The sequence below is a fragment of the Cherax quadricarinatus genome, chromosome 30 (assembly GCF_038502225.1).
Source record: "Cherax quadricarinatus isolate ZL_2023a chromosome 30, ASM3850222v1, whole genome shotgun sequence".
Taxonomy (NCBI): domain Eukaryota; kingdom Metazoa; phylum Arthropoda; class Malacostraca; order Decapoda; family Parastacidae; genus Cherax; species Cherax quadricarinatus.
In genome coordinates, this window is record NC_091321.1 from 25025145 (window position 1) to 25042878 (window position 17734).

General features: G+C 41.2%; 1 protein-coding gene across 1 annotated transcript in view; it reads right to left on the bottom strand.

Annotated features, from left to right (window-relative positions):
• Positions 1–2159, bottom strand: part of LOC128692718 (plasmolipin) — a 41326-nt gene extending 39167 nt beyond the window's left edge. The window contains exon 1 of the mRNA XM_070090016.1: positions 1983–2159. Coding sequence (XP_069946117.1) covers positions 1983–2147 — 165 coding nt within the window. The 5' untranslated portion in view covers positions 2148–2159. The remainder of the gene's footprint in view (positions 1–1982) is intronic.
• Positions 2160–17734: the final 15575 nt, after the last annotated feature.

Consider the following 17734-nt stretch of genomic DNA (forward strand, 5'->3'; position numbering starts at 1 on the left):
TTGTCTTTCTCTCTCCTGTCTCGTGTTTCTGTTCCTTCTTTATTTTATTTCACCACTTCCCCTTTCACGCACCTCGGTGTGCTTGCTCTCCCTCTGTGGGTTTCTAGCTCTCTTGCAGTGCTCCCCTTCCTTTGTATTTGACTGGCTCGTCTTCCCTATTTCCCACTTCTACCACTACCACTACTACTACCTCTTCTTCTTCTACTACATCTACTGATGAAATTAGACACATGTGCGGCGTCTGGTTGTCTTTGTTGTGGACGTTTCGCCATCCAGTGGCTGGCTGGATGGCGAAACGTCTACGGTGGGGATGCCCGGGTGTTGTGCATGTGTCATTTCATCCTGTCGGTATTATATACAATTCTTGTACTACTACTACTACTACTACTACCACTACTACTACCTCCACCTCTTCCTGCCTATATATAGCCGTCCTGCTCCTCCTCTGTTAGTGTGACTTTGTCAATGGTCCAAGTCGGACCGAAACGTCGTCGTAAGCTTCTGTCTTTTATGTGCGGGTTATTTGTGTAAAGTTGCAGAGATTGGTGGATGAATTTGGTAGGGTGTGCAAAAGAAGAAAATTGAAAGTGAATACAGGAAAGAGTAAGGTTATGAGGATAACAAAAAGATTAGGTGATGAAAGATTGGATATCAGATTGGAGGGAGAGAGTATGGAGGAGGTGAATGTATTCAGATATTTGGGAGTGGACGTGTCAGCGGATGGGTCTATGAAAGATGAGGTGAATCATAGAATTGATGAGGGGAAAAGGGTGAGCGGTGCACTTAGGAGTCTGTGGAGACAAAGAACTTTGTCCTTGGAGGCAAAGAGGGGAATGTATGAGAGTATAGTTTTACCAACGCTCTTATATGGGTGTGAAGCATGGGTGATGAATGTTGCAGCGAGGAGAAGGCTGGAGGCAGTGGAGATGTCATGTCTGAGAGCAATGTGTGGTGTGAATATAATGCAGAGAATTCGTAGTTTGGAAGTTAGGAGGAGGTGCGGGATTACCAAAACTGTTGTCCAGAGGGCTGAGGAAGGGTTGTTGAGGTGGTTCGGACATGTAGAGAGAATGGAGCAAAACAGAATAACTCCAAGAGTGTATCAGTCTGTAGTGGAAGGAAGGCGGGGTAGGGGTCGGCCTAGGAAAGGTTGGAGGGAGGGGGTAAAGGAGGTTTTGTGTGCGAGGGGCTTGGACTTCCAGCAGGCATGCGTGAGCGTGTTTGATAGGAGTGAATGGAGACAAATGGTTTTTAATACTTGACGTGCTGTTGGAGTGTGAGCAAAGTAACATTTATGAAGGGGTTCAGGGAAACCGGCAGGCCGGACTTGAGTCCTGGAGATGGGAAGTACAGTGCCTGCACTCTGAAGGAGGGGTGTTAATGTTGCAGTTTAAAAACTGTAGTGTAAAGCACCCTTCTGGCAAGACAGTGATGGAGTGAATGATGGTGAAAATTTTTCTTTTTCGGGCCACCCTGCCTTGGTGGGAATCGGCCAGTGTGATAATAAATAAATAAATAAATAAATATATATATATATATGTATATATATATATATATATATATATATATATATATATATATATATATATATATATATATATATATATATATATATATATATATATATATATATATATATATATATATATATATATATATATATATATATATATGCATCATGCCATGTTTCTATTTTATTTCTCTGTATTGTACCTGATGACATGTTGTAGAAGAATGGTTCTGTGAAGTAATATTCGGGAAATAATTATACTAGAGTGAAGTATTTAATCCTCGTAAAAAGTGTGGGTATTTATCGGACCTTACTAAAAATTTAATTAAGTAGACCATAAGTCTTGATCAGGTTACTTGAGTTTATGGTCTGGCAACAACTGGATATGTAACAGAACATATTATACAAAGGGATGGTAAGAAGGCAGAGCAAACAATGGTACAGGTAACAACGCAGTAACGAGGTCACTCACCAGCTGAGCACACTTAAGGATGCCAGGAATGTTGCGAATGTTGACGTAGGATGGATCAAAGCGTATGTTTGAGGTGACCCTCATGGTGGTGGTGGTGGTGCCGGTGGTGGTGGTGTGAGACACGGGGAACCCCGGGTCAACCATATCACCCTCCATCTGTAACATAACAGTCGCATTACTTACAATATCACACTCGCGGAGAAATATTGTTATTGTTATTATCGTCTCCTATGAGTTTGCTCAAATAGTCCTGAGGAAATATAAATAAGCACCATTGGCTGGTACCCAAAGAGGATTAATAACGTGATGAAATTGAGACACATGTGCAACATCTGGGTATCTTTATTGTAGACGTTTCGCCATCCAGTGGCTTTATCAATACAAATTCCAGGACATAACTTGAAGACAGGAGAACTATGTACAGAAGATGAGGTAATCAGTCCCTCAACCTAGCAGTAGGTGCGAAGAGCACCATAGTCGTGGAAATACTTGTCGGTATTGTATACCATTCTTGTACTACAGGATTAATAACAGTGGAGGGACCTGGAGTATACCTGAAGGGGGGTTTCAGGGGTCAACGTCCCCGCGGCCAGGTCCATGACCAAGCCCCAAATACTCTAATATCCATGTGTGGCCCTGTCACTGAGAACAAATATACTTAAACTGCAATGAGTCCAGAACAAAGATTTTCACTTCGTTTCGAATATCAGGCCGAATGACAGTCAGAATGGAGAACCTACATGTAGTGCACGGCACAGCTGCCATCAGCGTCAGAAGTTGTCACATGTACTGAACGAATGATCTTTACTCACTCGACAAAGAAACTTCACCCAGCTCATCAACACCTCTAACTGTGCTATCTATGAACTCTCGCACAGAACATATAAGATGATCTTGTAACAAAAAGTGAGATGATACGTTCACAGATATGAGTTTCCGAGTCCAAGTATGCTGAGTGATATACCAGAAGACGAAGACTGGATAACACCTGAACCAGTCTACGTGCAGATAAATCCATCACAATGTGTTCTCCCACGAACACCTGAACTTCCTGATAAACAAGGAAGGCAGGACACCGAGCCTAGCAAGTGCCAAGCAATGAGTCGTCTGCTCACCCACCTTCAACAAGCCTCCTGAGATGTAACCTTCTGCAGCCTATTCCCGCAAGGACAATAACCTCATGAAAAAAATACCCACACCCACCGCACAAATATGCAAGTATACACCCATTTCCGCATACTAGTGTATGTGTGTAGGGCCCCTGCGGTATTAACTTTAATATATTTCATGCTGAGGTAAGGTATAACTCCTACATATAAATTACCAATTTCAAAACAAACGTAAATATTTCATTACCACTGTAACTTGTTAAATTAGACACATGTGCAACTCTTGGGTATCTTTATTGAGGAAACGTTTCGCCACACAGTGGCTTCATCAGTCCATACAAAGGATAAACTTGAAGAACAGGAGGAGAATGAGGTAATCAGTCCCTCAACCTTCAGTCGATGTGGTCAGTCCATCAATCTTGAATAGATTATGGCATAGAAGCGGAGAAGCAGCTTATAAACCGTATGGCAGGAGAGGTTCACCAGTCGTAGGTGGTGTCACATTTGTCCAATGTGGAAGTAGGTCGTGCCCAAGGGTTAGGCAAGCGAAGAATTCCCAAGTATTAAGATCCCACCTACGACTGCTGCACCTCTCCTGCCATACGGTTTATAAGCTGCTTCTCCGCTCCTATGCCGTATTCTATTCAAGATTGATGGACTGACCACATCGACTCAAGGTTGAGGGACTGATTACCTCATTCTCCTCCTGTTCTTCAAGTTTATCCTTTGTATGGACTGATGAAGCCACTGTGTGGCTAAACGTTTCCTCAATAAAGATACCCAAGAGTTGCACATGTGTCTAATTTAACAACATGTCGGTTCTTTGAACCATTCATCTATTATCCTTTGTATGGACTGATGAAGCCACTGTGTGGCTAAACGTTTCCTCAATAAAGATACCCAAGAGTTGCACATGTGTCTAATTTAACAACATGTCGGTTCTTTGAACCATTCATCTATTATCCTTTGTATGGACTGATGAAACCACTGTGTGGCGAAACGTTTCATCAATAAAGATACCCAAGAGTTGCAAATGTGTCTAATTTATCAACATGTCGGTTCTCTGAACCATTCATCTACAATCCTGTCAGACACTGCAACTTCTTGGGATCTTAATACTTGGGAATTCTTCGCTTGCCTAACACTTGGGCACAACCTACTTCCACATTGGACAAATGTGACACCACCTATGACTGCTGCACCTCTCCTGCCTACGGTTTATAAGCTCCTTCTCCGCTCATCTGCCGTATTCTATTCAAGATTGATGGACTGACCATATAGACTCAAGGTTGAGGGACTGATTACCTCATTCTCCTCCTGTTCTTCAAGTTTATCCTTTGTAGGGACTGATGAAGCCACTTAGGGAAGGGGTTTTAAATTGAGTCAGTTCCTGATCAGCCGGGCTGTGGCTCGTACGTTGGTTTGCGTGCAGCCAGCAGCAACAGCCTGGTTGATCAGGCTCTGATCCACCAGGAGGCCTGGTCACAGACCGGGCCGCGGGGGCGTTGACCCCCGGAACTCTCTCCAGGTAAACTCCAGGTAAACTGTGTGGCGAAACGTTTTCTCAATAAAGATACCCAAGAGTTGCACATGTGTCTAATTTAACAACGTGTCGGTTCTTTGAACCATTCATGTACACCACTGCAACTTGTTCAGCTATCAAAACTTTGTGGTCCAGTCCCTGGACCCATTATGTACCTCTGTAACCTTCTGACTACCACCCACAGGATGGGTGGTAGTTAATAATAAAGATATTAAACTAAAAACTTAGGGAAGGGGTTTTAAATTGAGTCAGTTCCAAGATGGCCGCCTCTGATCCTGAGAATCAGGAAGGCGACTGTGTATTCATTATTATTAGGTATACAAAAATAATTTTTGCATCCAGTCTAGTATTTTAAGGGTCATGGAATTGACTGGTGCCAATAAAATTCCAATCCGAATACTCAGGCTCAGTAGCTCGATCGATAGCGCACTCAGCTCACACACTGAGGTCCGGAGTTTGAATCTCCGGTACGGTTGGAAAACATTAGGACGTGTTTCCATAAGACACCTGCTGTCCCTGTTCACTCATCAGTATAAAATGGGTACCTGGGTGTTAGTCGACTGGTGTTTACCTGGAGTTTACCTGGAGAGAGTTCCGGGGGTCAACGCCCCCGCGGCCCGGTCTGTGATCAGGCCTCCTGGTGGATCAGAGCCTGATCAACCAGGCTGTTGCTGCTGGCTGCACGCAAACCAACGTACGAGCCACAGCCCGGCTGGTCAGGAACCGACTTTAGGTGCTTGTCCAGTGCCAGCTTGAAGACTGTCAGGGGTCTGTTCGTAATCCCCCTTATGTATGCTGGGAGGCAGTTGAACAGTCTCGGGCCCCTGACACTTATTGTATGGTCTCTTAACGTGCTAGTGACACCCCTGCTTTTCATTGGGGGGATGTTGCATCGTCTGCCAAGTCTTTTGCTTTTGTAGTGAGTGATTTTCGTGTGCAAGTTCGGTACTAGTCCCTCTAGGATTTTCCAGGTGTATATAATCATGTATCTCTCCCGCCTGCGTTCCAGGGAATACAGTTTTAGGAACCTCAAGCGCTCCCAGTAATTGAGGTGTTTTATCTCCGTTATGCGCGCCGTGAAGGTTCTCTGTACATTTTTTAGGTCAGCAATTTCACCTGCCTTGAAAGGTGCTGTTAGTGTGCAGCAATATTCCAGCCTAGATAGAACAAGTGACCTGAAGAGTGTCATCATGGGCTTGGCCTCCCTAGTTTTGAAGGTTCTCATTATCCATCCTGTCATTTTTCTAGCAGATGCGATTGATACAATGTTATGGTCCTTGAAGGTGAGATCCTCCGACATAATCACTCCCAGGTCTTTGACGTTGGTGTTTCGCTCTATTTTGTGGCCAGAATTTGTTTTGTACTCTGATGAAGATTTAATTTCCTCGTGTTTACCATATCTGAGTAATTGAAATTTCTCATCGTTGGACTTCATATTGTTTTCTGCAGCCCACTGAAAGATTTGGTTGATGTCCGCCTGGAGCCTTGCAGTGTCTGCAATGGAAGACACTGTCATGCAGATTCGGGTGTCATCTGCAAAGGAAGACACGGTGCTGTGGCTGACATCCTTGTCTATGTCGGATATGAGGACAAAACTGACCTAATTTGCCCGAAATGCTCTGCATAACAAGCGGCTTTCTATATAGTAGTATGTCATTGATGTCAGCTAGGACTGTGTACCTTGTACATGTACTTGTAGTAAATAAAGATATTATTATTATTATATTATATTATATATTAATCAACAATCATGAAAGAAGGCACCAATACCAATAACTCATATTATTTGGTTATGTTTCAGAATAATTTACTTTAGAGGGTATACTGAAGGTTTCAGAGAAAATGTTTACTTAATAATTTTTAAAATGATACTAAATGCGTTAATAAAAAAAAGTTAATTATCACTCTTTCACTGATTATGCAGATTTTCACTGAACGTAAGTTGGCATGATCCACATGCAAAACTACATGGAAACCCATACTTTCTGCTACTGACTTACGAAATCGTAATGACACGATTGCAAACGGTGTGGAGTTTGGAGACTGACCGCGGGTTCAAATCCCGCCCGTGGTATGTTTTTTTTTTCTGCTACTGTAACGGGGGTACCGCAACCAATTTCACAAGCAATGTACCATTTTCAGTAGTGTCACGTGCAGCATTCATATCACAATATGGGTGCAAGTTTATTGTCTAAGTCTCCAACCTCAGTTCAAAGGATCGATATCACTTTCCATCCCCATCCATGGTATGGTCTGAAGCATATTCTGAGACAATGGAATCACTGAAACGATAGGCCAGGATCGATGGTTGTCAGGAGCAACTTTGAAAGCAGATGAATCTTCCACGATCTTGGTTTTGTCTTTCCTCTTCAAACAGAAGGAAAATACAGGTTGTCCATTCGTTCTATCGATGATGCACCTTCCAATGGATTCGTATTCATCCATCTTTCCACCAGGCCCGGTGGCCTGGTGGCTAAAACTCCCGCTTCACACACGGAGGGCCCGGGTTCGATTCCCGGCGGGTGGAAACATTTCGACACGTTTCCTTACAAACCTGTTGTCCTGTTCACCTAGCAGCAAATAGGTACCTGGGTGTTAGTCGACTGGTGTGGGTTGCATCCTGGGGGACAAGATTAAGGACCCCAATGGAAATAAGTTAGACAGTACACAAGTTAGACAGTCCTCGATGACGCACTGACTTTCTTGGGTTATCCTGGGTGGCTAACCCTACGGGGTTAAAAATCCGAACGAAATCTTATCTTATCTCTTATCTTATCTTATCTTCAATGAGAATTCAGAGGAGAAAGGTGACTATAGTGGATGTTACTTCAAGAGTGGCATCACTCATCAGCAAGGACGAATGCATTTTATATTTCATCTACCAGTGAAGCAAATTCAGGATTTTCATCTACCACAGATTTGACAGTCATTTGGTTAAGATACTTGTCCACCAGATGATGCCATGGAATGCCCTTTTGAGTTGATTTTCCTGTCATCATGTGCACTACAGCACTAGAATGTTTTAAGTCATGTGCCCACCATCAGAGTACCTATTGAATATCAAAATGGTATGCAATACCGACACGTTCATAAGTAAGACACATAGGCAACAGTTATGCATCTTTAATCCGAAACGTTTTGCCTACACAGTAGGTTTCTTCAGTCGAATACAGAAAGTAGGGAGGAGCAGTAGAGATGTGAAGACGATGTAATCAGTCCGTCACCCTTGAAAACGTAGATTTGAGGTTGTCAGTTCCTCAGCCTGGAGAAAAGTTCTGTTCCATAGTCAGACTGTTCCCTATGTGTCTTACAGAGTACCTATTGTTCCAGGCAGATTCATGTGGAAACTACCAAGCATTAAAACGATCTTCTTCAAGTGACTACTTTCCAGTACAGAGGTTGATCAAATGTTATTACTGGACGGACATGGTGTTAGGTTAGGTTAGGTTAGGTAAGGTTTGTCAGGAAATAGGACAAGGGTTTTCTGACGCGGGTCTTAGTCATATGATGACCCGTAGCTGGAGTTTTGGCCATCTGACAGAGGTCTTCACTGGCTTACCGGCCCACTCTTTTAAAAATTTTGGCTATGATTATAACCATGGTATCTACTGGTCGGGATACATATCGGTCATGAGTAAATACAGAATGGAGGACTGGCCAGGATGCAAATACCATTTATGAATGACATGCGTCATCCCTTACCAATTTGGAACTGGCTATTTGAAACAATGAAAGTTCCTATAAGATATTAGCCGTCATGTTACAATTCTGAAGAACAGGGGGTTCTTGAAACTTGATGTTTCGAAGAGTGCGGGTCGTGAAGCGGTGTTCTGTGGTGTCAACTTTGGACATCTCTGCAATGCTCAGTTCAGAAATGTTGTTCCTCTTGACAAGATGTATTTTCTTCCTGTAGTCAACGTGGCTATCATGTCCGTCCCGTGGAGTGTAACTTTACCGTCGGTGGTAAGAATATTGTGATCTACAATGTTACCAGAAAATAACAATGACAATTCCAACACATCTTTGTCTTCAACTAATAATAATAATAATAATAATAATAATAATAATAATAATAATAATAATAATAATAATAATAATAATAATAATAATTTTATTTCAGTATGATACATGTTTGTACAAAGGAACAGTTGGGTGTACATGCCAAAAGCCCCTTTATATGCAGAGCATTTAAGGCAAACTCAATACTAACTTAAGATTAATAAGGCAATAACAGTGCAGTAATTTTGTACATATGGTGGTTAGGTGAGTTTACAATTAATACAAGAGAACTGAATATTGTATTAGTTCATACTAATAAGTTTGGTAGAGAGTAATTACAGTTTTGATTATTAACCTGAGGTGGACTCGGTGGAATGATTAGCATTTGAAAGGATTACAGATATTGAGAGTAAGTATATATTGAGTATAATGTTTTACCAATGTTCATGAAATTCATCAAATGCATTTATAGTTTGTACATATGTATTTATGATGAGCTGGGATAGGTTAAGAAGATAAAGTATTTTTTAACTGTAGCTGAGTCAGTGGTTCTGGAGATTTCTGGCAGAGAGTTCCAGATCTTGGGCCCTTTTATGTACACTAAGTTTTTGAAAAAAGTTATCCTGACACGGGGAATGTCATAGAAATTTTTGTGCCTAGTGTCATATCTATGGATCCTGTTGCAACTGTCAAGAAAGCCATTCGGGTCGGAATTTATATTAGGATTGTACTGTAAATGTAGGTGGAACAGTAGTACGAGTGAATGTTTTGTACAGTGAGTAGGTTTAGGTCTTTGAAAAGTGGGGGGGGGGGGTTGTCTAGCTGTGGATTGTGTGATCATTCGTACTGCAGTGTTTTGAGTTATTATAATTATTATAATTATTGGCTTTAGGTGATTTGTCGTTGAGGAACCCTAGGCACAAATAGCATAGTTGAAGTAGGGGTAGATCAGTGAATAGTATAGTGTAAGTAGTGCTGTTTGTGGTACATAGTAATGTGTTTTTGAGAGGATGCCAACTGTTTTAGATTTTTTTTGTTATTGCTGTTGTGTTGGATATGGGTGTTGAATTTCAGGTTGCTGTCAAGGTGCAGACCCAGGAATTTTCCCTCATTATGTTTAACAATAAGGATGTTGGCATAATGTTTATTGGACCTCACTTGATCTACTCCCGAGCATAAAGTAGAAGGTTTTGTCTATATTATATGTAAGTTTATTGACAGTCATCCAGGTTGCTATTTTAGCGAGCTCTTTATTAACAGTAGTATTGAGTGAGGCTGGATTAGGTTGGGAGATGACAAAAGTCGCGTCGTCAGCAAAGATAATAGGAATTCTTCTCAAACTGGAGCGCCTCACCATACGACGCCCCATACCCCACCTCATGAAGGAATTTAGACTGATACACGTGATCCACATGCACTGCTAGACCAATGTACAATGGTGAGATGACAACCTGCCGTCTTAATGCTTGTAGTACTGTGGCTTGTCCAATACTAACTTCTTCGTGCTGCATGCTTTTCACAGAAACATGCTTCAGCATGTTTCGTAGTGTCTCTGGAAAGAAGCCCAGTGCAGAGTCGAGTTTCAGATGCTCAGTTTTTGGGCAGTAATTAGTAACAGGATATACATTTGACATATCTCAGTTATGGCTCTCTTTTGCACTGCATCACTTTCTTGTTTCGCAGCTCTGTTGTAAGATCGTTGTGTGATGTTTTCTCTCTAAATGTCACTGTGTTATTCAAGCCATTCCACACTGCGATATAGACAGAATCCTTGTATTGTTCCTTTAATTTGTTCTTTAGATAGTAATGGCCATAAGGAAATGACTCTTCGCTATTTGGAAATTCCTTCATTTAGACCTGAAGGTATGAAATTGTTACCTGTTCCTTATTATTAATGTCTAGATATGCACACATACTGAAGAATACCTGCTCTTGATCACCATTTTTAGGTCATCCAGATTTTCTGCATTTTGCATCTGTTCCGCCCCAAAATTGCAGTGGTGCATCACACCCATTGCGGAAACTGACATTGCAAGTATAGTGGTTTGTGCAGCCAGCAGCATGAAGCTCTCCACTATGGTACTCAGTCTGCCTTATCACAGTAAATTATCAATCATGAAAGCGACTTTCATAACACTCTTATGATGGTCCTGACAAAGGAGTCTGTCATGAAGTAGCTGTAGTTCAAACCTCCAAGGTCATCCTGATGATGAAATTTCAAAATAACTAATGAGGAATAAAAAACATGAAGCAAAACCCACTGTCCTTTATGAAATCGTTTGGGAGTGTTGGTCGCCATATTGACCGCCACCTTGGATCTGCGAAATCAGTGGACCAAATCGTGAATCCATTAGCAACAATGGAATACTACTTTAAATTAGATACAAAAACTTTTTGTTGTACACCTAATAATAAGGAAGTTACAGCTGCTTTCCTGATTATCAGGATCGGCAGTGACCGTCATTGACCTGACCCAGTTTTAACCCACTTCCGGTGGTCAAATTTTGGTAGGCTGCAACCCATCCTAATAGCTATGTTACTTTTTCCCATAAGTTTTGCAGCATATTTCTAAGTTAGGTTAGGCTACGTTAGGTTAGGTTAGGTTACTTTAAGATAGCTTACCTGGAGTATGCCTGGAGGGTGTTCCTGGGGCCAACGCCCCCACGGCCTGGTTCATGACGAGGCTTCAGCCAGGCTGTTACTGCCGGCCGCACGGTTAGGTTAGGTTACAACGGTAAACTATAAATATAAAAGACAATAACAAGAAAATCTGTCCCGCGAACAGACAACGGGCAACCACTGTCTCGTTACTGATGCAGCAGCCATATTTCAGCTGTTCAAGTCTCCGTCAACAGTCACCCATTTGACTGTATTTACAACAGTGCCATGATGTCTGTGGTTAAGAGAACGAGCTGCTTTTTCCTGTCGTTTACAACGCTAAGTAAAAAAAACTTTCATTAGAATTTTTTGATGGTTAGGATTTTTTTTTTTTAATAAACTGACCGTTGTGTTGGAGGATGTAGCGAACAACATGACTGGGGCAGAACATATAAAAAGTTATTAGAAATTTATATTTTTTTTCTACTGAAGAAGCACCGGAAAGAGAAAGGAAACTTGAGGGAGCGAAATAATCAGAGAGGATGCAAGGAAAAAAGAAAGAGGGACATTGGAAATGAATTAAGAGCGCAAATAAAGTAGAACTTGTGTAAAGACAAGACCATCGCAAATTCTGTTCACAAAGGCGGACACAAGAAGCCTAGTATTACATCCTAGCATGGGCCAATAGGCCTTTGCATTCTTCCTTCTTTTTTATGTACATACAGTCAAAGTGGCTCTTTCAACTTCCATATGTTCTACATTATACGAATCAGATAGAGAAAGAGGAAAAAAGCAGAAAAAGAGAGATGGGGTAGAAGGAGATGGTAGGAGAAAGGAATGGGGGGGGGGGGTTGAATACTTTGGAAAGAATGTCTCAACTTGAACAAAGAATCTGGGAAGTTGCATCCCCTTCCCTAGGTCTTAATGGAGATTCCTCGCTTATTATCTCCAGAAGCAACACAAGAGAATTATATACCTGACAAGCAGTGAGAGACAGAAGAATTAGCGCGTGTTACCTGTATGCAAATGGAATTACCAACAAAAATGGAGTTTTTAATAAACAGAAGGAACCCCAGGTATCATAACTGTAGCAGAGATGAAACTCTAGAGAATGATAATAACAAATGTGATATTCCCAGAGAGGTATCAATGAGTAAGAAAAGGAAGAGTAAACAAGAGGAGTATTACTAATGATTAGACACTAATGGCAATTTGAGGGACTAGGAAAACTAGACACAGAATTTCAAGACTATATAGCAAGTATCATAATGTCTCGAGTTACAAAGGTAATTAGAAGCAGTGATATATAATCCACTACTAGTCATTTGCTTGTCAGAAACAATGGAACAGAGAACCAGAAGAACCAACGCTAAACTACTAATACCTAAGAAATTTAAACCAAAGAAGATTGACTGGAAGAGCTAGGATTCCCACAGGGAACCAAAAACATGGAAAGCAGAACTAATGAAGGCTATAATGAAGCTTCTGAGTCAACATATAAAGGAAACAAAAAGATAGAGAGGGGTAGATGAGCTGGCAAGACTTGATCTAACTTTCACCCTGCATTAATCTGACAGAATATCAAATATAGGGAACAAATGGGTGTCAGCGATCATGGGATGCTAAATTCTGAATACCTGCTATAAATGGCAATCAACAGAGAAATGTAGGAAGTGTACAATGAGAAACTCGACTACAGAAGAGGACCCGTGAATGAATAATAAATTTTCCGAGAGAAAAACATTGGTAAAGACAAAGCAATACAGGAGAAATAAATAGAATCAAAGTGCCAAGAAGTAAAAAAAAAAATCATGGTGAGTATGGAGAAAAAAGATAGATAGATAGATAGATAGATAGATAGAGAGAGAGAGAGAGAGAGAGAGAGAGAGAGATCATGATTCAATCAAGAATGCAGAGAAGCAAGAATAGTTCAACAGGACTTGAAAGAAATACAGAGCACACAAAATGGCAGAAATCAGAGGAACAAACAGGAGAGATAGGAAGCAGGAGGCCAAAACTGAACCAAGTTTACTCCACAGCCACACAAGAAGACACCTGCAAAGGACAAATTAATAACACGGAAGGAGGGAAGGGAGCTAACTGTACCAGGGCGTCAACACAGAGAGGTGGCAGTGAAGGGCTTTTGATGCAAGGAACTTGAGCTATCTTTCCCTTCCTAAAATCGAATCTGATTTATCTCCCATTCCCCAGGTCCAGTATGACCATATGGGTTTACTGCTCCCCAATGGATGCAATAATACCTGAAGTGACTACAGTAAAACAAACCAAAAGTAACTAGAAAACAGCAACAAAATAAAAGTGATGCAAGTATGAAAGGAGGATTGTATAAGAGAAATAATGTGAGCAGACAACACAGCCCTGAGAGTACTGAGGAAAGGCAGAGCTTCTGTGACCAATTTCTTCTGTCCGGATAGCTATTCGAAAACTCCCCATATAATAAAAGACAGCTCACTCAGAAATGTTTAAGAAATGCCAAAGTATTTTATCCACAGTGGCATATTACCCACCAGTCTGGAAAATACCCTGACTTTGTCCACTGTAAATAACACATAACCACTATTTACAAGCACAACTTACTAAAATGTAAGGTAATATTTTTGTGACTTAATGCGTATCTGCATAAATAGCTCATTACGACTGTAATCAGATATAAACATGTAAACAATTCATTACCACTGTAACTTTACTATCAAAACTTTGCGGTCCAGTCCCCTGGACCCATTATGTGCTTCTGTAATATTTTGACTACCGCCCACACTATAGGTATGGTGTGTATAATAAAGAATTAAAATAAAAAGAGAACAAGCAGTTATAGGGTAGTATCTTTAATTAACTTGCATATTAATAAAAGCTTAGGAGAAAATTGTGTATAAAAGTGTACTGAAGCATCAGGAGAGGAAATGATGCTGAAGAAAAAAAAGAATGGATTAAAAGATGGGAAATCCTGCCGTACAAAATTGCTGGAGTTTTATGACACACAGATAAAACAAGAAAGATAAGGTGGGTGGACTACTTCTTCATGAACTGCAAGAAAACATGCGACAGAGTACCACATCAAAGATTTATCCAGCAATTATAAAAGCAGGCAGTAGTGTTAGCTTTGCTACCGTCATGATGAAAGACCATAACCATCTTGTAATATGATTGTCTGCCGTAACGATCATTCTTCTGGCCTTCAGAGACGCTCTCTTATGGAACTATTCCTTATACCTGGAGTTTACCTGGAGAGAGTTTCGGGGGTCAACGCCCCCGCGGCCCGGTCTGTGACCAGGCCTCCTGGTGGATCAGCGCCTGATCAACCAGGCTGTTGCTGCTGGCTGCACGCATATACACAACATTCCTAACATAAATCTTAGTCCTAGTATTATTAGTTAGTTTAACATGTTTATTACGCACCCCATAACCATCTTGTGGGCGATAGTCAAAGGATTACAGAGGTACATAACAGGTCCAGGGACTGGACCGCAAAGTTCTGATAAATGAACAAGTTATTATTATTAAAGATTCGCCGGTATTCTCCCGGCCCGGGCCTTTTCCAAGTGGTGGCCCGGCCTTGGCTCCCTGTCTAGGGAGTGTCTGAGACTTAATTAAGTCTCCCATGGAAGGAGGCACAAATACCCCCTCATCTTAGGGACCAACTATCCCCAGGCCTAGCTTCTCGTAGGGAGAAGCCAGGCCTCTGGTCTGCCGTCCCCGCCCCAAGGGGGCTAATGGGAATAACAGTCTTGTGAGCTGTAAGCTCGGACTCAGGCACCTACCCTACCCTAGAAGGGTTGGGCATGGTGTCGATCACTGAACAAGTTACAGTAGTAATGAACTATATACATGTTTATATCTGGTCACAATCATAATGAGTTATTTATGCAAACATTAATTAAGTGTTGTTGGTATCGATATATACGTTTCCCTGTGCACTGTCAAATGTTCTCATTCATTTTTGTGCATGTGACTTAACTTATTCTTAACCTCCTCATCTCTTACCTGGTGTCTTCTGGTTTCCTCTCAGTCGTGACTTGATAAAAGTTCAGGACAGACTGAAACATCGTCTCGTAACTTGATAATGGTCCAGGATGAACCTGAACATTGTCTCGTGCAGGTAAGTTTATTCAAGTACAGGTACACATAAATAGTTACATAAATTATCATATATAGCAGCATATGTGTAGATTTCCTAGGATAACCCAAAAAAGTCAAAGTGGCTTATTTCCATTGACTTGGTAATGGTCCAGGACAGACCGAAACATCGTCTAAATGTTCCTCTCCAAATTGTGGGTTAATTGTGAACTGCTCCGGTGTGATTTGTATTCTTCTCTTCCATTGTCTTTCCATATAATGTGTAAAGTAACCTAGACACGTGTAATAATAACAGACCTAGACATTCATGTTTAGGTATGCACATGTATAATAACACAAGACGGGTTATGCGCTCCGAGAGGTGTGGATATCTCGGTATTCAGTGGACTGTGGCTCTCACTCTCAGATCCTTCTCACAAACACAACGTGTTATTCACTCTGGCAGATAACAGTGGCAACTGTAAATAGGAAAAGTGATAGAATAGATGAACGAGGAACTGAACAGGTCTGCTAACTGGGAGAAGAAATTTAGAATTACTACTAACCCAGATCAAATACAAATTAACACTATTGGATGCTACCCAACAACGATCAAGAACAATGGAGGAATTACGATCGGAGATACCACTATCGCCATCAAGAATACCAAGATCTTGGATTATGAAACCGACAGACTGCTGACCTCCACCAAATACGCCAGTGAAAAGGTAAATCTAGTGAAAGCCTATCTCAAACAAATCTTTAGATTCAAACAGGCTCCAGCCCACATCAAGAAATATCTCTACAAGATCACAGACCCAATACCCGAATATCCGCGTGTGCCCCTGTCACTGACAACAAAAGGCAATATACTGAAACTCCACAGGGCCCAAAACAAAGTTCTTCACTTCATCTCAAACACCAGGTTGACTGACAGAATGACGATGGAGGACCTCGATGTATCGACGTCAGACTCGCCAAGTTCAAGAAGCGCCAGCTGCACAATATGAACGAACTATGCCTACATGACAGAAAATTCACCCCAGCCGATCAGTACCACAAACTATAGGATCTGTGAACTCCTGCACAGGACAAAGCGACCTAACAACAAACGATGAGACGCAGTATTCACAAGGATGAGTTCCCAAGGCCAAGGATGCTTTGTGATCTACCAGAAGACGAAGAGTGGATAACACCTGACCCAGTCTACGTCCATCATTAATGTGAGGCCCACGAACACCCGAAGTTTCTGAAAAACAATGAAAGCAAATCACCCAGGCTAGTAAGTGCCAAGCAGCGAGCCACCTGCGTACCCAACTTGTGCCCACAAGCCTCCTGAGACGTGACCTTTGCAACTTTTTCCTACAAGGACAACAATTTTATGAAAAAAAAAACATACCTATATCTAGTGTTCCCATATGCATGTATACACTCTCATGCATACACGTGGACGTGAGATAGGTCACGCGGTATGCAACCTAAATACTGTATATTTCATGTTGACATATAAAGTAAATCACAAGTATCCAATACCAAACATAAAATCAAAAGTGAATGGCCCTCATATCTCTTCTCTCTTCCTCCTCCTGCTGCTGCCGCCGTCTCCATATCTATTCAATTTTTTCCATCCTTCTTCCGTTCCCCTCCTTACCAGGACTTTGGTCAAAGAAGTGAGGTGAAGGCTTGCGGCCTTAATGTAACTTTATAATATTACTGAAGGAATACAATACGGACAAATTGATGAGACACATGTGAAACACTACTTTTATTTCCAGTAACAAACATATCCACTTATTGCACATGTCTTATTCATCAACCCGTGGAGTTGATTGGCAACTGGGTTGAGTGGCTGGTTAATAGATTTTATAACCTATCGACTAAACAAGGTCATTAAGGCTGCTTGTAGCATGTTCACCATCAATCAAGAATACTTTATTCCCTAAAATAGTAATTAAAGTAAACTTTCAGTGTATGTACACGAATGGTATACAATACCAGTATACAATACCTATCTCTCAGTGTATATACACTGAGAGACAGGCACCCCTTTGTGTATATAACCTGACACACTTGCTAAAAATAAATTATGAAAGGCGTGGAATGAGAGTGGGAATGGAAGACTTATGATTAATTTGAACGAAGGAATAAAAGACATACAGTGAATGTCAAAATAAAATCGAAAATTCCACAGAGACAGAACTCGCAACAATGGAGTCAAATTTACACTTACAAAAGGTGTGGAAAAAATATTGATTTTTCCTCGTCATTGAAGTAAATAATGTATAAATCTTAAAAAAAATGTAAGTGGGAGAGATAAGGAAGTGAAAATGGTTGGGTTTAAATAGGATCTTCTTATTTGCAGAGAAAACCCTTGCTCGTCCCTGAGGGCAGTGTGCCTGTGCACACTGCCCTAATATGCGTCATTGTAA